Genomic DNA, 17323 nt, shown 5'->3' on the forward strand with positions numbered 1-17323 from the left:
CAGGTCCAGTTCTTTGTATTAACTCACTTAGACCACACGCCAAGTATACGTAGTCCCATAGGAACCTGAGGCACAAACCATGGGGGGTGCGGGGGGTGGGGTTGTCTTCAAGTTGGGGGTGACAAGCAGTGGAGCCAGGGTATGAACCTGGACAGATGCCAGTGCAGACCAGGTCCCAGTGACTACACCTGTGCTCCCCTCTCCATGTTGAGGGAAACACTCTGAGACACCCCGAACTCACTGGAGGCCATGTTCTCGTGTGCAATTGTGAGTGCTAGGCCTGCCAACCTGCTGTGAGCCTGTGCTGTGAGGCCATCATGAGAACCTTCACTACTGCACACTAGTCACTGGGCAGGATGCAGAGATCACTGTCCCATAGGCCGCGGCTGGCACATTTTTCATTAAAGGGCAGAACAGTAAACATGCTAGGCTTTGTGGACCAGTCAGTGTATGTCACAATTCAACTCTGCCACTATGCCCAGCTAGACTCCATGCTTCACCAACGGGAACACCTGTGTTCCAATAAAACTTTATTTACAAAAACAGTTGGTGGCCCGGAGTGGGCCACAATCTGTGGGCCCCTGCTACCCATCTTGCAGCAAGTTAACGACACACACCACTGTTGCAAAAAGACCTGTTACAGCTTCTCTGACCCTCATACCACCTGGAAGGTGAAAGGAAAGCTGATAAGGATGCACAGAAGGAGGCACATCGCTGCAAGGACTGGGGTGTGGAGATGGGACAGGAGGAGGAGAAGGAAGGAGCAGGAAGGCCCCACAGGAGTGACCTCATGCTGCTCAGCTGCTCCAGGTCAGCCTTTTATGGTGTTTCCTCAAATGTAGTCCACCTCCCACCTCTGTGCCTTTGCAGATATGATCAAACTTACTGCTCTTAAGAAAAAGATAAAACACTGACTTTTCAGATTCTTCAGTTGCCTCTGGGTCTCCCACACCCTCGGCAGGTGCCCACATGCACCCTGGGGAGCGCAGAGCCTTGGGTATCCTGCTGGGCTCTGCTGGTTATTACTCTTAGGACTTTATGAGCAGGAACTGAGACTCCTCCAAACCCCAGTGACCTCCCACCCCCTCACTTCCAGATTATCTGACAATATCAGAGAAACAGAGTGCTTCTTTTCGGCTCTGGCTTTCATTAAAAACAAAAACACTCATTCATAGTGTGAGTGCGCATGTAATTAACTCACATATTCCCGCTATTACTCGGTGGCTAGTTTCCACCACCCCAAAACTTGAAGAGTGACTCATTTGGTAAGAAACCTTCTTTAGTAAAAACATATGTACCCTTTGCTTTCGAAGGAAATAAAAGAAACTGACACTTAGATGTGGTTGCTGCAGGCGGCTCGCGCCGTGCCCTTGAGCAGAGAGGGAGGCTCAGACAGCTTGGACCTCTCCCTGCAGCTGGAGCAGAGAGCCTGTGGCCCTGCGCTGACTGCAGGCAGGACCTGCAGCTAAAGAACACCGTGGGGAGACATGACAGAGGCGTCTGGTCCCCGTGCCCCATGCCCATCCTTTTCCCACCTAGAAGGCACGTCAGGTGCCGGGCCCCTCAATTCTTCCTCCACCAGCTGGGTTGACCCCACGAGTTGGCACTCAAAGGCACATATTAAGGGTCCTTGCCTGAGCTACAGGGGCCTCTTTTTGGTAGACAGAATTCAAAGCCTCCTTTTCTTCTCCTTGAAATATTAAAGACTTTCTTCATTACGCTCACACGTCTGGATAAACATGGCTTCTAAGGCTCCATGAGGGTAAGGGCGGAAGCCTGGCTCTCCAGCCTGGGCTTCAGCACCGATTCCGACATGTCCTAGTGGTGTTATCTGGACAAGCTTCTGAACCTTCTTGATGACCAGTTTTGTCATCTGTTACATAAGATAACCATGGGGACAGGTAGAAAGCAAGAGCACAAGGCCAACCTCGGTTACCTAATACATGAAAGCTGCTGCCCCACTGTCATGACCATCATGGCATTGGCAGTGACCACTATGGGATCTTCTCTCTGCCATCTTCTAAAAACATGCGGATGGAGTGAAAAATGATCCATGCCCGCTCCCTCTTGCCTACTCGATACCATATCTTTCTCCTCAAAAATAAACAAAAACCAAATATATAAGCCAAGCAAAATATGAGAGAAAAAACCAGGAATGGGAAGTGCAATCTTATTTCCATGTTTCTCTAATAGATTAGTAATTTGTTGGCACTCGCCTTGACAGAAAACAGATGGATCCAGCATTAAGCACAATGCAGGCAGCAGATGCTGGGCCAGCCCACCTCAGCTGGACGGGTCTTGCAGCCAAGTCCGAGAGCCCACAGTTTTCAAGTGGGTTCATCTTGGCACACCAGCTCTGGAAAATTGGTCACCAAATGAATTCAGATTTCAACCCACCAGGAGTTACCGTCAAGCAGCAGAGAGAGGAAGCAGGAGCTAGACTATGCAAGCCACCATTGTCATCTGAGAAGGTTGACAAATAACTCCCAGCCTGCCCCTGGGATATTTAAATTTGCTTGTTATCATCAATATCCCAAGCTTTCTGCTTTTGTGGAACTAGCAAATGTTTCTCCTCGCACATCAAGTTTTGCTGTTCAATTTTAATCATTCAAAGTTGACGAGCATGACCGATGCATGCAATGCTCTGGGTCACTCCCCCAGGTGGCGGCAGAGGACCTGGGGTGCCAGCCAGAGGGCGGATACTGGCCCTGGGCAGGGAAACGTATAATAAACTCTAAGCTGGGGCAAATATATTCGTGAATTAGAGCGACATATGCTTGTGTCTTATTTGGCCAGTGGTGTTCACCACTTCCCATAGCGGTCTGCTGCATGTGATTGTGTCATGCTTACTGAGACAGAACTTACAGACTCCCACAAATGGACACGACCCATACCCACCGCAGAGTGAAGGCACGACTATTTCTATTATGACAAACAGATGCCCTTCTGTGGTCAAGCCTGACCCCATGCCTGCTGCCTGGTGAACACTGATCTGGTTTCTGTTCCGACAGTTTTAATTTGCCTTGTCCACGGTGTCACATGGCTGTCCCCGCAGGCAGCGCCTGTGCCTGGCGCCTTTCACTCAGCATCATATTTTTGAAGTCATCCTTGCTATCGCCTATATCATTCCCTTTTACTGCTGAGTAGTATTCCACTCTGGGCATGTGGGCTTTGTCCAGTTTTTGGGGATGATGAATAAAGCTACTAAAATAAAATCATCTGACACAGCTCTCCATGTGGACATCTGTTTCATTCCTCTCAGTAAGGCCTGAGGAAGTGAAACACTGCTGGGCATGTCAAGTGCTGGGCATGTCAAGCACTTGTTTAATTTGAAACAAACAAACAAACAAACAAACAAAAACCCTCCATCTAAAAACATACTAGAGTTCCACATGCTCCACACCCTTGTCAGCACTTGACACTGTCAAATTAAAACAAAAACAAATGGTAGCTGTTCCAACAGATGTGCAGTGGATGCCACCGTGGCTTTAATTTTCATCCCCCAACAGTACATGATTTCAAACATTTTTCATGTGCTCATTTGCTGGTTTCTGTAATTCTTTCAGTGCTTAAAAGTCTTTTAGTGCTTAAAAAAGAAGTTATTTTTCAAAAGCTGCCTGACTCTACCTTCTTCTCAGGCCTGTGGCATGAGCTTGTCCTTGTAGGCTCTGCCTGGGGAGGGAGACTACAGGCTAGTTAAAAGGCAATGAGTATAAGCTCAAAATGAAAGCTGATTTTCCCCAAACTGCATTAAATCCAACTATTTATGGGAACAGGGGCTGTTTTTTTACACTGGCAAGGCACCATATTTTTGTAGATCAATGTGCATTTTAAAGAGTCTTCAGTACATGTAAGCATAACATTATTATCCTAAGTGTAGAAGGAGGGAGGACCTTTCCTTGCAGAATGACTGCAGTGTTTCACTTTTGGAAGTTTGTTTCATATGCAAATATTAACTCCTTGAAAAATTTAATCACACCGCAACCACAGGAACACAAGCTCAGCACAGACATGTGGGAGCACACAGAGAAACAACAGAAATGGCCTATAGTTCCACTGCCCAAAGATAATCCTCCAGCACTGAGTCGCCAACTCCAGGCCATCAAGGTCACGGCAGGTCCAAAGGCACCAGCATCTCAGGACCAACCTCTATGTTGTTTAAAAAACAGCTCCTCAAAGCCCCTTCTGTGCCAGCTGTGTGCCAGCTGTGTGCCAGCGGCGGGCAGCCAGCAGTGGACAAAGGCACAACGTGCTCTTTCGGATGCAGGAGGCAGGCAGAGATGAATCTGGACAATGCCATGCGCTGCCGAATACGACAATGAGGGAGGGGGGAAGAAGGGTGGCAGTGGGGGGACTGATGTGCACAAGCCCAGGACGGCCGGGCATGCCCGACCTACGTCTGCCTGCAAGACAGTGGTCGCAGAAGAGACACAGGCCGTCGGGAGCAGAGGCATCCCTGTCTGTGTGTGCATCTCTCCTAAACTCAGTCTCCTCATCTATAAAGAGGGTATGATCCAAAATTATGTCACGTGCTGTGGGGGGAAATTATATTAAGTATTATTGGACACTGACAATGAGCATAGAAAGTCCTTGAATAATGTTCTGTTTTTATAATGTTGATAAGAAAAAACGGAATCTTGGCAGAACAGAAAGACGCAGTTAACGGAGAACCCATCTTGGTGATTCCTCATTGTGCATAAAGTCAGAGTGTCCAAGCACTGTCGGGGCTGCCGGGGAGGGCTGCCTGTGCTGAAAGCGTCAGGGCACAGGCAGATGCTGCTCTGGCATTAACGATAAGACAATGCTCTGTCCAGGGAGAGCACCTTCTCTTCGCCTGTTGAGTCACATGACCTGCTCTTACTTTCACAATGTGCCAATATTCACCTTAGTTTCTGAGTCAAGAAAAAAGCAAGCACTGACATAAGAAGTGTCAGAAGGTATTTACTCCAGAGCCCAACTTAGTAAAACACAGTGAAATCTCAGGGGTAACAAAGCATCTCTGAGTCTGACATCACCCTCGTGACCCACTGCGAGAACACCCAGGCCCCCTCCCTGGGCTGAGGGTGGCCGGGGCACACAGGTGCAGGGAAGGGCACCCCACTGCGGGCGGGTTTGGGGCAGCTCTGATCTGCATCACCTGGGCTGGAGGAAACCCTGGAGAGGACACTGTTACTGACAGATTTGTAAGATGTGATTCAACAGGTTGTTTCTTTTAAACGGACATTTGAAAAAATTGAGCTCTGAGCCCCGGGAAACGTCACCTTAGCAGACAACAAAGCTGCACATCATTGCCTGTGTTTCTACGCCGCTGTCCATGCTTGTGTGATCAGGACCCGTCACTGACTGTCCACAGGACAAGGCACGTGGTCCTTCAGCAACGTGAGTGGATGTCTGTCGTGCCAGCAGGCACAGGGCAGGTTCATTACAATTCGGGCAGATGGATAAAGTTGCGTCCTGGGCCCCTCGGTGGCTTTTTCAGGCTTTAATGTTCTTTCTACACCAAGTGTTGTGGGGCAAGCCTGCAGGCTGACAAGGCAGGGAAGCTGAGGGGCCAGGGGACCTCCCAGCCCCCAGTGAATCTTTACTCTTTCTCTTTGGGCTCTCTCTGGCGTTCTCTTGTGATCCCTTTCTTATGCAGCTGTCCCACCATGTCTGAGTGACGCTGCTCTTATAGACTCAGCCTCTAGGCTCAGGTGTGCCCACTCACACATGCCCACACCATAATGCAGGTGTGCATAATCAGGCATGCCTGCCCCGCATCCACACTCCCAAGTGCCTTCTGCATTCAAGGCCGCAGGTGATAGCCAAAGAGCCCAATGGTGCAAAAGCCTGACCAACTTCACTTACCCTACAATGTCACGCACTGCAGTATCGCTGGCATGCTTAGCAAAGGAAAATACTTAGCTTCACAATGATCAAAATAAACGTTGCTTTATTATTTTAAATTTCTTTAAATATTTGTAAGTTCACTTGTGCTCTAAGTTTTCCTTTACTTCTTTGCTAATTCCCAAGTTTTGATAAAATCATGATGCTTATCGGTCCCTTAAGAATAGTCATGCTTCAATTTTATAACTGGAAGGTTAAATTTGAGACTAAAAAAGAAGACTGCATAACTACCTTTTGCCATGAATTGATCTACTTCAGTTTGTTTTTGCTAATGTTAGCTAGCAGCTTTAGCATATAGCTTTCACAACAAAACAGTGCAGAACATGCACTTTTGCCCGGCATTGATAATTTAACCATAAAAAACAGGCTGAGATAACAGGAAGCTGGAAACATATCTAGTAATTACAACCTGTTACAGAAAAAAAAAAAAAGCAAGCTATAGAGGAAAATGACCAGCACAGAAACCAGTCATATGAAGCCAAAGAGCAAGAACGCCCAGGGGAAGTGTGCTCAGAAGTGAATCCACAAGGCAGGCACACCTCACTCCTGCAGGAGAGAGACTGCATTTAGTGTCATTCATGATATGGCTGAGGTTCTGGATTTACAAGAGCAGAGTCTCAAGTCCTGGGTCAGGGTGACACTATTTATTAAAGCTGGGACTTCTGAAGGACCGCAACATGGGCCACCAACTGCTGACATCTCTATGACCTTCCTCTGGAATTGAGAGGATTGTAATTTTATTAATGTGTAATTCACTCTTTTGGTACTGCATCCATTTCACCTGAATATCATTTAGAGTTGCCTCTACTGAATTTAGGAGGAAAATATTCTAATGAATGAAGGGAAAAGGAAGATTTCAGATGACATCTAATTTATCTTGGAGAAGAAACCTTTACACGCTTGTGAAAAACACCTTTTACCAAGTAATGTAGAAATGACTCATCAGACTCACCAACTTCCAAAGCCCCTGTTCCAAAGACACATGCTGCACACACTGAGACATAAAACCAGGGCTAGGTATGCTCTCGACCGGGGCAGCCTTGTGGGGCCTGGACGTGGCATACAGTTGCGTGGTAACTAGGGGAATCAATCTCAGAATCCTTCATTGCCCGAGGTAAAACAGCTTATTCATGGCAAACTGAGGTTGGACCTTCATGTTTTGCAATAGTAACAAACATGCAAGAGCCACCTGTGGATAGTCAGTGTGACACAGGCCTAAAGAACACAAGAAACAATGAGAGTCTTCTTTTCTGAAGAAATATAAAGGTCTGGAGATGAAACTGGTATCTGCTTGCTTTTCCCATACAAAATTATTAACAATTAACATGTCAATTATATAATTTCTTTCTATTTATTAAAGCCAGGCCCTATGGTCCCCTCTCCTGGCATCAGGGGCAGTTGTAAGGGCAGTTACTATATGTGCTTGCTTGAAGGCAGAAAAATGCTATTTATAAAATATACTGTAATCAAACATTTTTACACATTTCGGTAGATTTCAGCCTATTCGTTCATCTAATAATTCAAATATTACAGTACTAATATTTATTTCTAATATTTTCCCCTTCTTAACTTTGTAGGAAATGTTCCCCTCAACCCCTTTAGTATTTTTTGATGGATTCCCAAGTCCGCGTGTCTAAAATGATCCTTGCTTCTTGAAGGCAAGTAGTTTGCTTAGCTGGCAGCTCCATGGATGAGTGGGCAGCCAGCAGGGTCACCTCAGGGTTGGGGAATGACACACCAGTGACGCCATGAGTGGGCACCAACCCAGCTCTGTCACTCACCAGCTCTGGGATCGTGATAAAGTACTTAACCTGTTCATTTGCAAAATGAGGATAATGTGATGGGCTTCCCGTTCATTAAGAGACCAAGGGAGTCTGCCTGAATTTGAAAGCCAGCACGGCCACTGTGTGTGCAGGTAAAGCTGCTTATGGTTCTGTGCCTCAGTCACATATCTGTTAAGAAGAGCAGTAACAGCACCCACCTATCATACGCCGCGCTGTGAGGGCTGGGGAGTTGATCAGAGTAGCACTGAGGCCACAGAAACACTTAAGGAATGTTGGTTGCTATTACTAATAACAATTTTGGAGTCGCTGCTCCTGACAATAAAATGGTCATCAAATAAAATGGTTACCAAAGGAGAGTAGCAAGTATTCTCCCCCGAGCTCTCTTAGAAAGCGCAAATGCAGAAGGAAATCGCTGAGTCAGTAACACAGAAGTCGAGCCGACTGGCCCGTGTGGGTCACCGCACAAGCCACGCTCCAGGGACATCGAATGCGTGACATGAAGATGCAAGCTGGATGTTTTAGTAATAATCTGAGCAGATAATTAAGAGAAGGAAGTAAAATTATCTATCTTTACATATCATATAGATCTGTGGATTCATCTATATCTCCTTCATCTGGGTCCCTGTTTAAAAGGACGCACACAGGGATGCTGAGCTGCGGCATCCCTGTTCCCAGGTCAGTGTTTACTGAGGCGAGGAGAACGCAGGAGGAAAGGCCAACGATTCTGACCCGAGCACAGAGAACAGGGGGACCCTGATGTTAAACACACAGCATCGGACAGTCAAGGAGCCCAGCAGACGGCGCCCACAGTGTCCCCAAGTGGGAAAGCACTGACTATGGAAAGGATTATCCTTCTTTGACATGGTTTCTAACACCAACTGGACGCCTTGGAAGCCAACCCATGCCAGAGACCCCTGGCTTGACTGAGTGTCCTCGTGCATTGGACTGGTGAGCGGCATTAACTTCAAAGGCTCTGGGGGGGAACCAAATGCAGACCTGAGAGCAGTAGCGTTAAGGTGACAGTCTAACATGTTCACTTTCTAGAGGAAAGTAACTCGAGAGTCAGCCGTTTCCCCAGCACACACAGCAGCGCGGACGGGAGAGCCCCGCAGAGTCAGTGCTCGACAGTCAGGAATCAATGTTCAATGACCTGGAAAACAGGTCTTGTTCAAAAATGAAATCTATCCTATAGAAATCACCTTGGCTGACTTCAGCCGACGGGAAATCGCTTCCTGAGTGCAAGTGGGAAGCGGAAGTGCTTCCTGACTTAGTTCCAGGACTCCCAGGCTGGCTGGGCCCCAGGGGCGAGGAGCAGGCAGAGCGGGGAGGCTAAGGCGGAGCACCTGAGCATGCAGAGCCCACCCCACAAGGTCACACCCGTCCTCAGTACAGTCATGGTAAGTCCTGAACTCCAGGTAGCCCCCAATGCAAGAACAAGGCTCAGACTGTCTCAGTTACATTCTGGGCCAAAGTCCACATTTTCTGTGCACTTCACAACTTGAAAACTGCCTTCAGAAGTCTCTTGAAAGTTTTCTTTTCTTCACAAAAGCTAGTGAAGCCCAGTTTAAGATGCGCACCATGCCCAGGGGGTACCGGCAGGTGGGCACTCAGTGGCCCAGGGACGCATGTCCTGCTCAGCTCAGGTGCAGACGGCCAAGAGTCCCGGTGATCTGGGGCTCATGGGGAGCAGGGCAGAGGTTACTGTCTTTTGGGACCTAACGCCCAGGGTTCACGAGAACGAACGCCATGGAAAGCCACGCACGGCACGCGTGGAGGGGCTCAGGCGGCTAGTCTCCCGCCACCTGACACGTGCCTAGACCAAGGCAGCAGGAACGGGCGGTTCTACATTCTGGTTCTGACGGCTCTGAGTCCCCCTAAAAACAGAACTGGCTAGAATGTAACATAACAAAGCAACGGAAGGCCAGGGAAACAATGGTAGTGTTGAGGTGCTTAAGTTCCCTCAGAAAGGGACCTTCAAAAACCAAGACAACACCCTGATAACTCAGTTTTCAAACTGCGAAGTGCCGGGAGAGAAGGCTGATCTTGGGGTCGTGGTTACAGAGCCTAGAGGCTGCCAGCTCCCACCTCATGCTGGCGCCCACCCAATGGCTGGAGAAGCTCAACAGCCTCAGGAGAGCCTGGTTTGCTACAGTTGCAAACATCTCCAGAAGTGTCAGGCTTTCCCACAAGAGACCCAGGTGCTGTGGATGGTAAGCCTCCAATTACAGCTTCCTGGTAGACTCAGCATCTTCACCTACAATGTTCCTGGTCTTCTCAGAAGTGAGGACAGTGGGAATTGTGCCAGACTGTGTCATTCTCTGTGAACCAACCATTAATGTCTAGTTAAAATAATCAAATATAAAGAAGGTGCTAAATTCAAATGTCTTGTTGCTAAAAGGGACTTAGAGGGAAAAGGGACTTTTATCAGCCTAGACCTTGATGAAAGGATTCTATGTTGTATATGCCAAAACATCTGCCAGCTTCTAGGAAGCAGACTGTATGCAGTGCATGCTGGCCTGCTTCCATTCATTTCTCTGCTCTTCCCTTAGCTTCCTTCTTGAAAGACAGGTCTCCATTTCAGGGTTTGTCCTGTCTCTGAAAGCAAGGCTGGTGGTGATGGGAAATGAGAACTGTCCATGAAGACGTGGTGGAGGACACCCTCTGAGTACTGAGCATGGCCTCCCCAGGGATCACGGAGGGCGGGAGGCAGAATGCAATACCATGAAACCCAAGTCTAACCAGAAACTTTTTGAGGACAGGACGTGTGTCCTTCTCAGCGAGCACATCACAGAAACAAGGATCCATCCTGCAGCCTTAAAGCACGTGGAGAGCGCTGGTCAGGGCCATGGACGCTGCCTGGGACTCTCCCCGGCACTGTGGGCAGTGCAGGGGCTGTGGGTGTGCAGGAAGCTCACACACCTGTCAGGTCACAAACTGCAGGATCGTAAAAGACGTTCATCATAGTATGATCCTGAAGGACTAACAATAACAAAATCTCTACAACCTACTGCGGTGCATTTTGGAGAAGCTTTTTTACCTTGTGGTCCATACTGGCTCATCTGTGGACCGTAAGCCCCACTCGAGTTACTCTGCTGAAAGCTACTGATTCCAGGGTGCATCTGGCCTCCGGGAGAAGGATGAGGCGACATGGATGGTCCTGTCTGCTGAGGTCCATACTGAGACAGCTGAGCGTTTCTCTGTGTGCCTGCCATAAAACCTAAGTGGGAAATAAATGAAATATATAAATGCAGGTGACAAAAATGGGCATGGAATTGTGTGGAAGGTGGGTGGCCAGAGGCTGAAGACACCTCAAAGCCAGGAGGAGACCTGGGAGTGCCTGGATGGCTCAGTCCTGACTCCGAACTCTCATTAGATTCCTGGGAACCCAATGGCAGGTGGAGTTGAACTAGCGGTAGCGGAAGAGGGGAGTAACCTTAACCTCATGGACAGGGGTGTGCTCCCTAGAAAAGCAACAGGAAGCATTCAGACCCTTCACTGCAAGCGCCCCTGTTCTGCAGGCTGTGCACATGCGCCTCTGCTGCGTCCCTGTCTCACGTGAGTCTCTGGCCCCTTGAACCTCCCACCCCTCTCTCAAGCTCCGGGCAACCCTCAGCTCTGCCCCACACAGGGCTGTTTTTCTCCTTTTCTCGCCTCTCCCCACTTCTAGAATGTTCTTCCACCTATTAAGGGTGCCTCCCCTCCAGGTCCTTCCTGACCCCTAAGTGCAGGGACACCTCCTGTGACAGTTTCTCGCTCATTTCCCTTCACAGCACTTTCATAACCTGTAGTCATTTTATTTGATTCTTTTTTTTAAGTTTAGCCTATTATTTAATATAATATACAATGTAATATAATATACAATAAATGTATCATGTAGCAAGTTTTACATAAGAAAATCCATTTCCTTGTCTATATACATATTTGTATATTTCTATAATTTACTACTTTAACCATTTACTTAGTCATCTATAATTAATCATTTTTAGTGATTTAAATTCTTTTTTTAATTAATATTTTATTTTATATAATTCTTGCATCATTTTTCATTTTTGCACAATGTATACAATATCATTTTGGTTATATTCCCCATACAATTGCGCCCCCCCCTTATTTTGACCCTAGTCCTTCCTCTCCCCTTCCCTTCCCCGCCCATAGTGTGTCTCTGGTTTATAGTTGCTTGTTGATTTTGATTTTTACTTTGTATTAATTAGTCTTTTTCCTGGTCCCTTATTTTTTTTAATTTAAATTTTATTTTTATATTCCCCATACAATTACAACCCCCTTATTTTGACCCCAATTCCTCCTTTCCCCGCCCCCACCCCCATAGAGTGTCTCTGGTTCATAGTTGTTTGTTGATTTTGATATTTTCTTTCTTATAGTTATTCCTTTTCCTGGTCCCTTATTTAAGTTTTCTAGATTCCTGCTATGAGTGAGACCATCTGGTATTTTTCTTTTTCTTTCTGGCTTATTTCGCTGAGCATGATCCCTTCCAGCGCCATCCATGTTGCTGCAAATTGCATGTGTTTATCTTTTTTGATTGCAGAGTAATATTCCATGGTGTATATGTACCACATCATTGTATCTGATTCTTGGCTCCCTTCACCTCTCTCTTCCCATAGGAACTGCAGCTCCTGGAGGGCTGGGCGATGTGTGCATACAAACAGCCGCACCTCAGTGCCCTGTGAGCACTTGGCACCTGGCATGTATCACAGACTACTTCTGAATAGGCAATATTAAGTGGCTCATGCACTCGACAGGGCTGAGCACCAGGGCAGGCGCTCAGTGGGCATTTACTCCAGCGGACATGAAATCCATCTACACACGAGGCAGAACTAGGAAGCCAAGGTCCATCCACACGTGAGCAGTTCAGGCAAATGGGTGAGAATGCAGAACGAGCCGAGAAGCACTCAGCTTGGGGTATACTTGGACAAAGAATACCCCAATCAAGATCAGCAGCTAAGGAAAAGCTACCAACACACAAGCAAGATTGAATACAACTCCCAGAAACCCGGGAATTTGGGTGAGTGAGAGTTGGCTGTGTCAGGGGAAGGTTCTAGAACGCTGGAGAGTGCAGAGCTCAGCTGGCAGGCTTCTGCTTACTACACAGAAGAACCTGGAGCATGAGCCTCCAGAGAAGAATCTGCTGAGGCTCCCCTGGGAAGAGGATGCTGAGCTCAAGGTCAGCTTGAACCTGGGGGTCAGATGGGACGGGGCAATTGCTACAGCCAAGGTTTACACTTCAGTGATGGAAAAGAGCCTTTAAACAGCGCTTCTGTCTAAAGAGAGACATATCACAAAGATAAGCAGAGTGTTCTTATCATTCTATTTCCTTTATTTATAAAGATCAGCCTAGGAAATTGGACTCAACTGCCAGCCCCCAGATATAAATCATCAGAGAAAATGTTTGCTTTTCCAGATCTGAAAACAAACAGAAATCAGAGCACTAAAATTACTATAAATGATTGCATCTTAAGATGTTACATGAAATATTTATCTAGGGTTTACTATAAAATTCTCATGAGTTTCAAACAGTCCTGTTTAATAAAAAATGTGTTTCAACTCTGTACAGCCTGTTTGGGTTTTTCCTTCTTTCCTTGAAAGAATGACTATTAGGTAAGGAAAGTAACACAGGTCCTTTGATTAGCATTACATTTCCTTTCGGCCATCACAGGGTCCAGGCTGAAGGACTTAGAACTTAGAAACTGATATCCTCAGTTATCACTGACTCTTGGACACCTTCTGAAGGCTTAGGCTTATTCAAAAGATCTCGAGCAATTATTACCTGGCAAGGCATTTTTTTATTTTTATTTACTTAGTCTTTGACAATACATATGCCACATTCCACTTGAACTCTCTCCTCTCACGACTGATATTTTGCAGAAAACCAAATTTGTGAAAAGGCCTTAAAAGAGGTAGAATGTTAAAGCTAACTCAAATGGAACACACCGCAGCATCAATTCCCAGCTCCAGGACAGGGTTCTCTGGGGTCTGGAACCCACCTCCTTCCCTAGGAGTTGAAGCTGGAAAGCTAACTTTGTTCTCTGTGTGCCTCTACAATGGCACCCCTTTTTGAGCTTCCTGAAATCTTGTTTTGTCTTTTTGGTGAAACCCCTCATGGTGTACCCCCAGGACAGCAAAAGAAGGAGGGGACTGAGTTTCCCCAACTGCTTTCTGAGCTGTGATCAGAACAGGCCTACACACAGCCCAGATGTGCCGAGCTCAGAGTCCAGGGAGGGAGACAGCAGGTAGACAGACACACCATCATGCGCACAGAACTGAACTCTCCGATCTGAGACAAGACATCACCTCCCTGAGGCTCAGTTTCCTCACCTTAAAATGAAGATGAGGTTGTGAGATCAACAAAAAGAACATGTGCAAGTTCTGAATCTGTAATGTGGCATACACAGGTGAGATTATGGTAACTTCCTGGCCTATGAACCACCACAAGTAGCCGGTCTGCTGAATATCCCACATCTTCTGATGCAGCTTCAGACACAGTGGGAATAAGCATGCTAGTTTTTGTTTCTATGTCTTAAAATTTAAACATGTGGAATGCATGTACTTGTTTATCAGATTCCAAGAGACAAGGATAGGTATAGCTCAGCTGCTATCACCAAGTCTTCTTCTAAAGGCGAAGGGGCTTCGGTAACCTTTCAGGGATATTTTATAAATTGTGTTTGATTCTATTTTTCTCTTATCATAGGTCGAACATTTAGTAAGAAGCTCAGAATGGGGGTAGGTAAAGGGACACAAAGAATCACAATTAAATGCCAGAGGGAATTCTGCTAAAAAGTTGTCCATGGGCCTCCCTGGTGGCATAGGGGGTTAAGCACAGCGCTGTGAAGCTGTCCACAGCCTCTGCAGTGTGAGTTCGATCCCTAGCCAGCCAGGGAGCTACCCACATGGCGCAGCAGACCTCTCCTCCCTCGCCTGCTGCTCCCCTCAGCAGCATACGTCTGTCTACCAGCCTGTTCTGTTCCCCACTGTCTCCGGTGAATCCTCTCATCTCCCACAACTCTGGCCTGTACCCCAGTTCTTGTATGAATAAATCAATCTTAAAAAAAAACCACAAAAATAATTAAAAAAAAGTTGTCTATTATGGATGTAACTGCATTTTAAAAGGTTACAGAATGTTGTCTTAATCTAAACAAACTGATGAAAAATTAGAAGGTATAGCTAAAAAAGGGGAGTATTTCTACTTTTCACTCTGTGTACAAATTGTTTCCCCATCTGTAAAATGGGTACAGTTCTAGCTACCTGATGGGGATAAATGAGAGACTACATGTAAGCACAGCCGTGCCTGGGACACAGTGCGCTTTCAAAAATTATCAGCTATTGCTATTAATAAATATGGAAATAACGGAAGCAGGAGAGGCCATCTGCCAAGGCAGCAAGCGCCGTGAGCTAGGGCATCAGGCCTGGCCGTCCACACATGCCGTGCGGCACTAACAGCCTGCTGGGCTCAGGGTCCTCATCTGTTCAATGGGAAGGGAAAGACTCCCGGTAACTGCAGGGCACCTCATTCCAGTTCTCTGGGATATGAGTAATCACTCTTTTCTCCTAGGAGAAATCTAATTCAGGTGTTTAATTTCCATGGCTATTTATTTGGGGTATTCTTTCTTTTGGTTTCACATGTATGAAATAAATCTTAAATGTTTCCTAAAATCAAATCTCAACCACCAATATGCTGCACATTCATGGTGACACATTTGTATGTATCTTGCTCCTTCTAGGAGGTTATTATGAATTGACAACCTGTAATGCAGTTTCTGAATAGAAAAACTGTCAGCTGAAAGAATGAAGCTTTTGGGGGGTGGGCGTGACATTTTTCTAGGTAAAAGTCATCTGAGTTTAGGAAACCCAACTTTTTAGTAAGGAAAATTTAGAAAATATCAAATGAATTTCCTATACATTCTAAAAATATATTGCATTACTAGGTATATTGTGGAATTATATGTCCCAAGCAGATATCTCACAGGGCAAAATTCAAACTTTGGAAAAGAGTACTAAGTTAATTATTACTGACATTATATAAAGAGTTACTGAAACATCTTAGGAACTTCAATTCAAAATATAATTTATACATTTTACTCATAACATAAATCCATAGGTGGTATATCACATGATCAGCTGTTATTTCTGATTCCTTCACTAGCTGTGTACACAGTCACTAATACTTGTATCTCTATAGTCCAGACAATGAGAGGAATACGTCTGATTTAAAGAACCAGAACTGCTTTTTTTAGCAGAACAGAAGCGATATTCTAGAGAAAAGGTGTGTGCAGGGCTGCCCGGGGTCAGCTGTGGGCCAGAACGGCCTCCTGCCTCATACAGGGGACCTGGGGCTCCTGCTCTGGCTCACACGGCTGTTCTGAGAGTCATATTAGAAAAATGTGTGTAAGAGTGCTTTTAAATTGGAAAATGCTAGAAAGGTGCTGTACAAAGGCATCACTACTGCCTTTTTAGTGACACTCTGGGCCCTTCACTCACTGTGCGAGTCCTGACTTAAGCTATCAAACGGGTAACTTAATCCACAACAGTATTACACTCCCAGCATGTCCCAATTTTACTCTGACATTCATGGAACTGTGGTAAGAACGAGAGCATCAAAAAAACCCACAATGCGATCCTTGTCTTGAGGAACCCGCAGCCCATCAGTCAGCAGAACCGAGGCGCTGAAAGTACCGAGCAACTGAGCTGGGAGTCAGGAGCGCGGCAGGTGCTGGGCATGTGAGCATAAGAGACCGTGTCTGTCTTCGAGGCGCTTTTGTTCTAGTGGGGGAGACAGACACCCCACAAACAACTAAAAATAAGGATGTGGCGAAATAAGAGCCAGTGCCTTCGGCCTGCATGGGGAGGTTCCTGGAAGAAGTCCCGGTGAGGCTGACTCAGCCACCGCGAGCACCATGTTAGGAGACTGAGTCAGCCTAACGGGACTCACTTGAGAAGCCACACACACGAGAAAGACAAGAATGACCAGCAAAGAGGACCTTCCCAGAAGCTGAAGACCCTGCATCACGTTGAGTCCCGGAGAGGACAGGAGTCCTTTCATCTTGTCAGGTCTTCCGATGGGTTAGTTCACTGTTTCCCTTTCTCCAGGCCTTGACCTCATGTCAACAACTAACCTCTAGCCACAGGCAAGGGCAGCGCTGCCCTCCCACCCCCAGGCCTCTTGGATGCCCCACCCTTGCGGGTTTGCCCCTTTGGAAGAAGGAAATCTCCTATCTAGGGCTAGTGCCTTCCCCCAAGTTCCGAATCCTGTCCTTCCATCTCTCCTCTATCCACAGTGTTTGTTCAAAAAACCGACGCTTACTCGGGGTTGCTCAACGTGATCACAGCTACATTTCTTAGGCCACAAGTCACATAAATCTTTTCAGAACGTAGCCCCGTCCTGGCTCCGTGTTCACCGCGATAGGGGCCTGCAGCCCTCAGGTCTCTGCACAGGCCTCGGGGTCAGGCAATGGCTGCAGGCCCAGCCCCTCTCAATGGGCACATGTCAGGTGCTAGCAGCATCCTTCATGCAGACTCGGTCAAACTTCACAGCAACCATGAAGACAAAGGCTCACAGAATTTGCTGAGGCCACTTTCTAGCAATTTTTAACCACAATTCATTGCTAAATGTATTTTATGTCACGATCCAACAGATATAGGTG

At 46.7% G+C, this 17323-nt stretch overlaps 1 protein-coding gene across 1 annotated transcript in view; it reads right to left on the reverse strand.

The window, feature by feature from the left end:
- ARID1B (AT-rich interaction domain 1B) overlaps positions 1-17323 on the reverse strand; it is a 362313-nt gene that overhangs the window by 56944 nt on the left and 288046 nt on the right. Inside the window, 1 exon segment of the mRNA XM_037520620.2 lies at positions 10708-10887. Coding sequence (XP_037376517.2) covers positions 10708-10887 — 180 coding nt within the window.

This window comes from Talpa occidentalis, unplaced genomic scaffold (assembly GCF_014898055.3).
Source record: "Talpa occidentalis isolate TD23 unplaced genomic scaffold, MPIMG_talOcc4v2.1 talOcc4.2, whole genome shotgun sequence".
Taxonomy (NCBI): domain Eukaryota; kingdom Metazoa; phylum Chordata; class Mammalia; order Eulipotyphla; family Talpidae; genus Talpa; species Talpa occidentalis.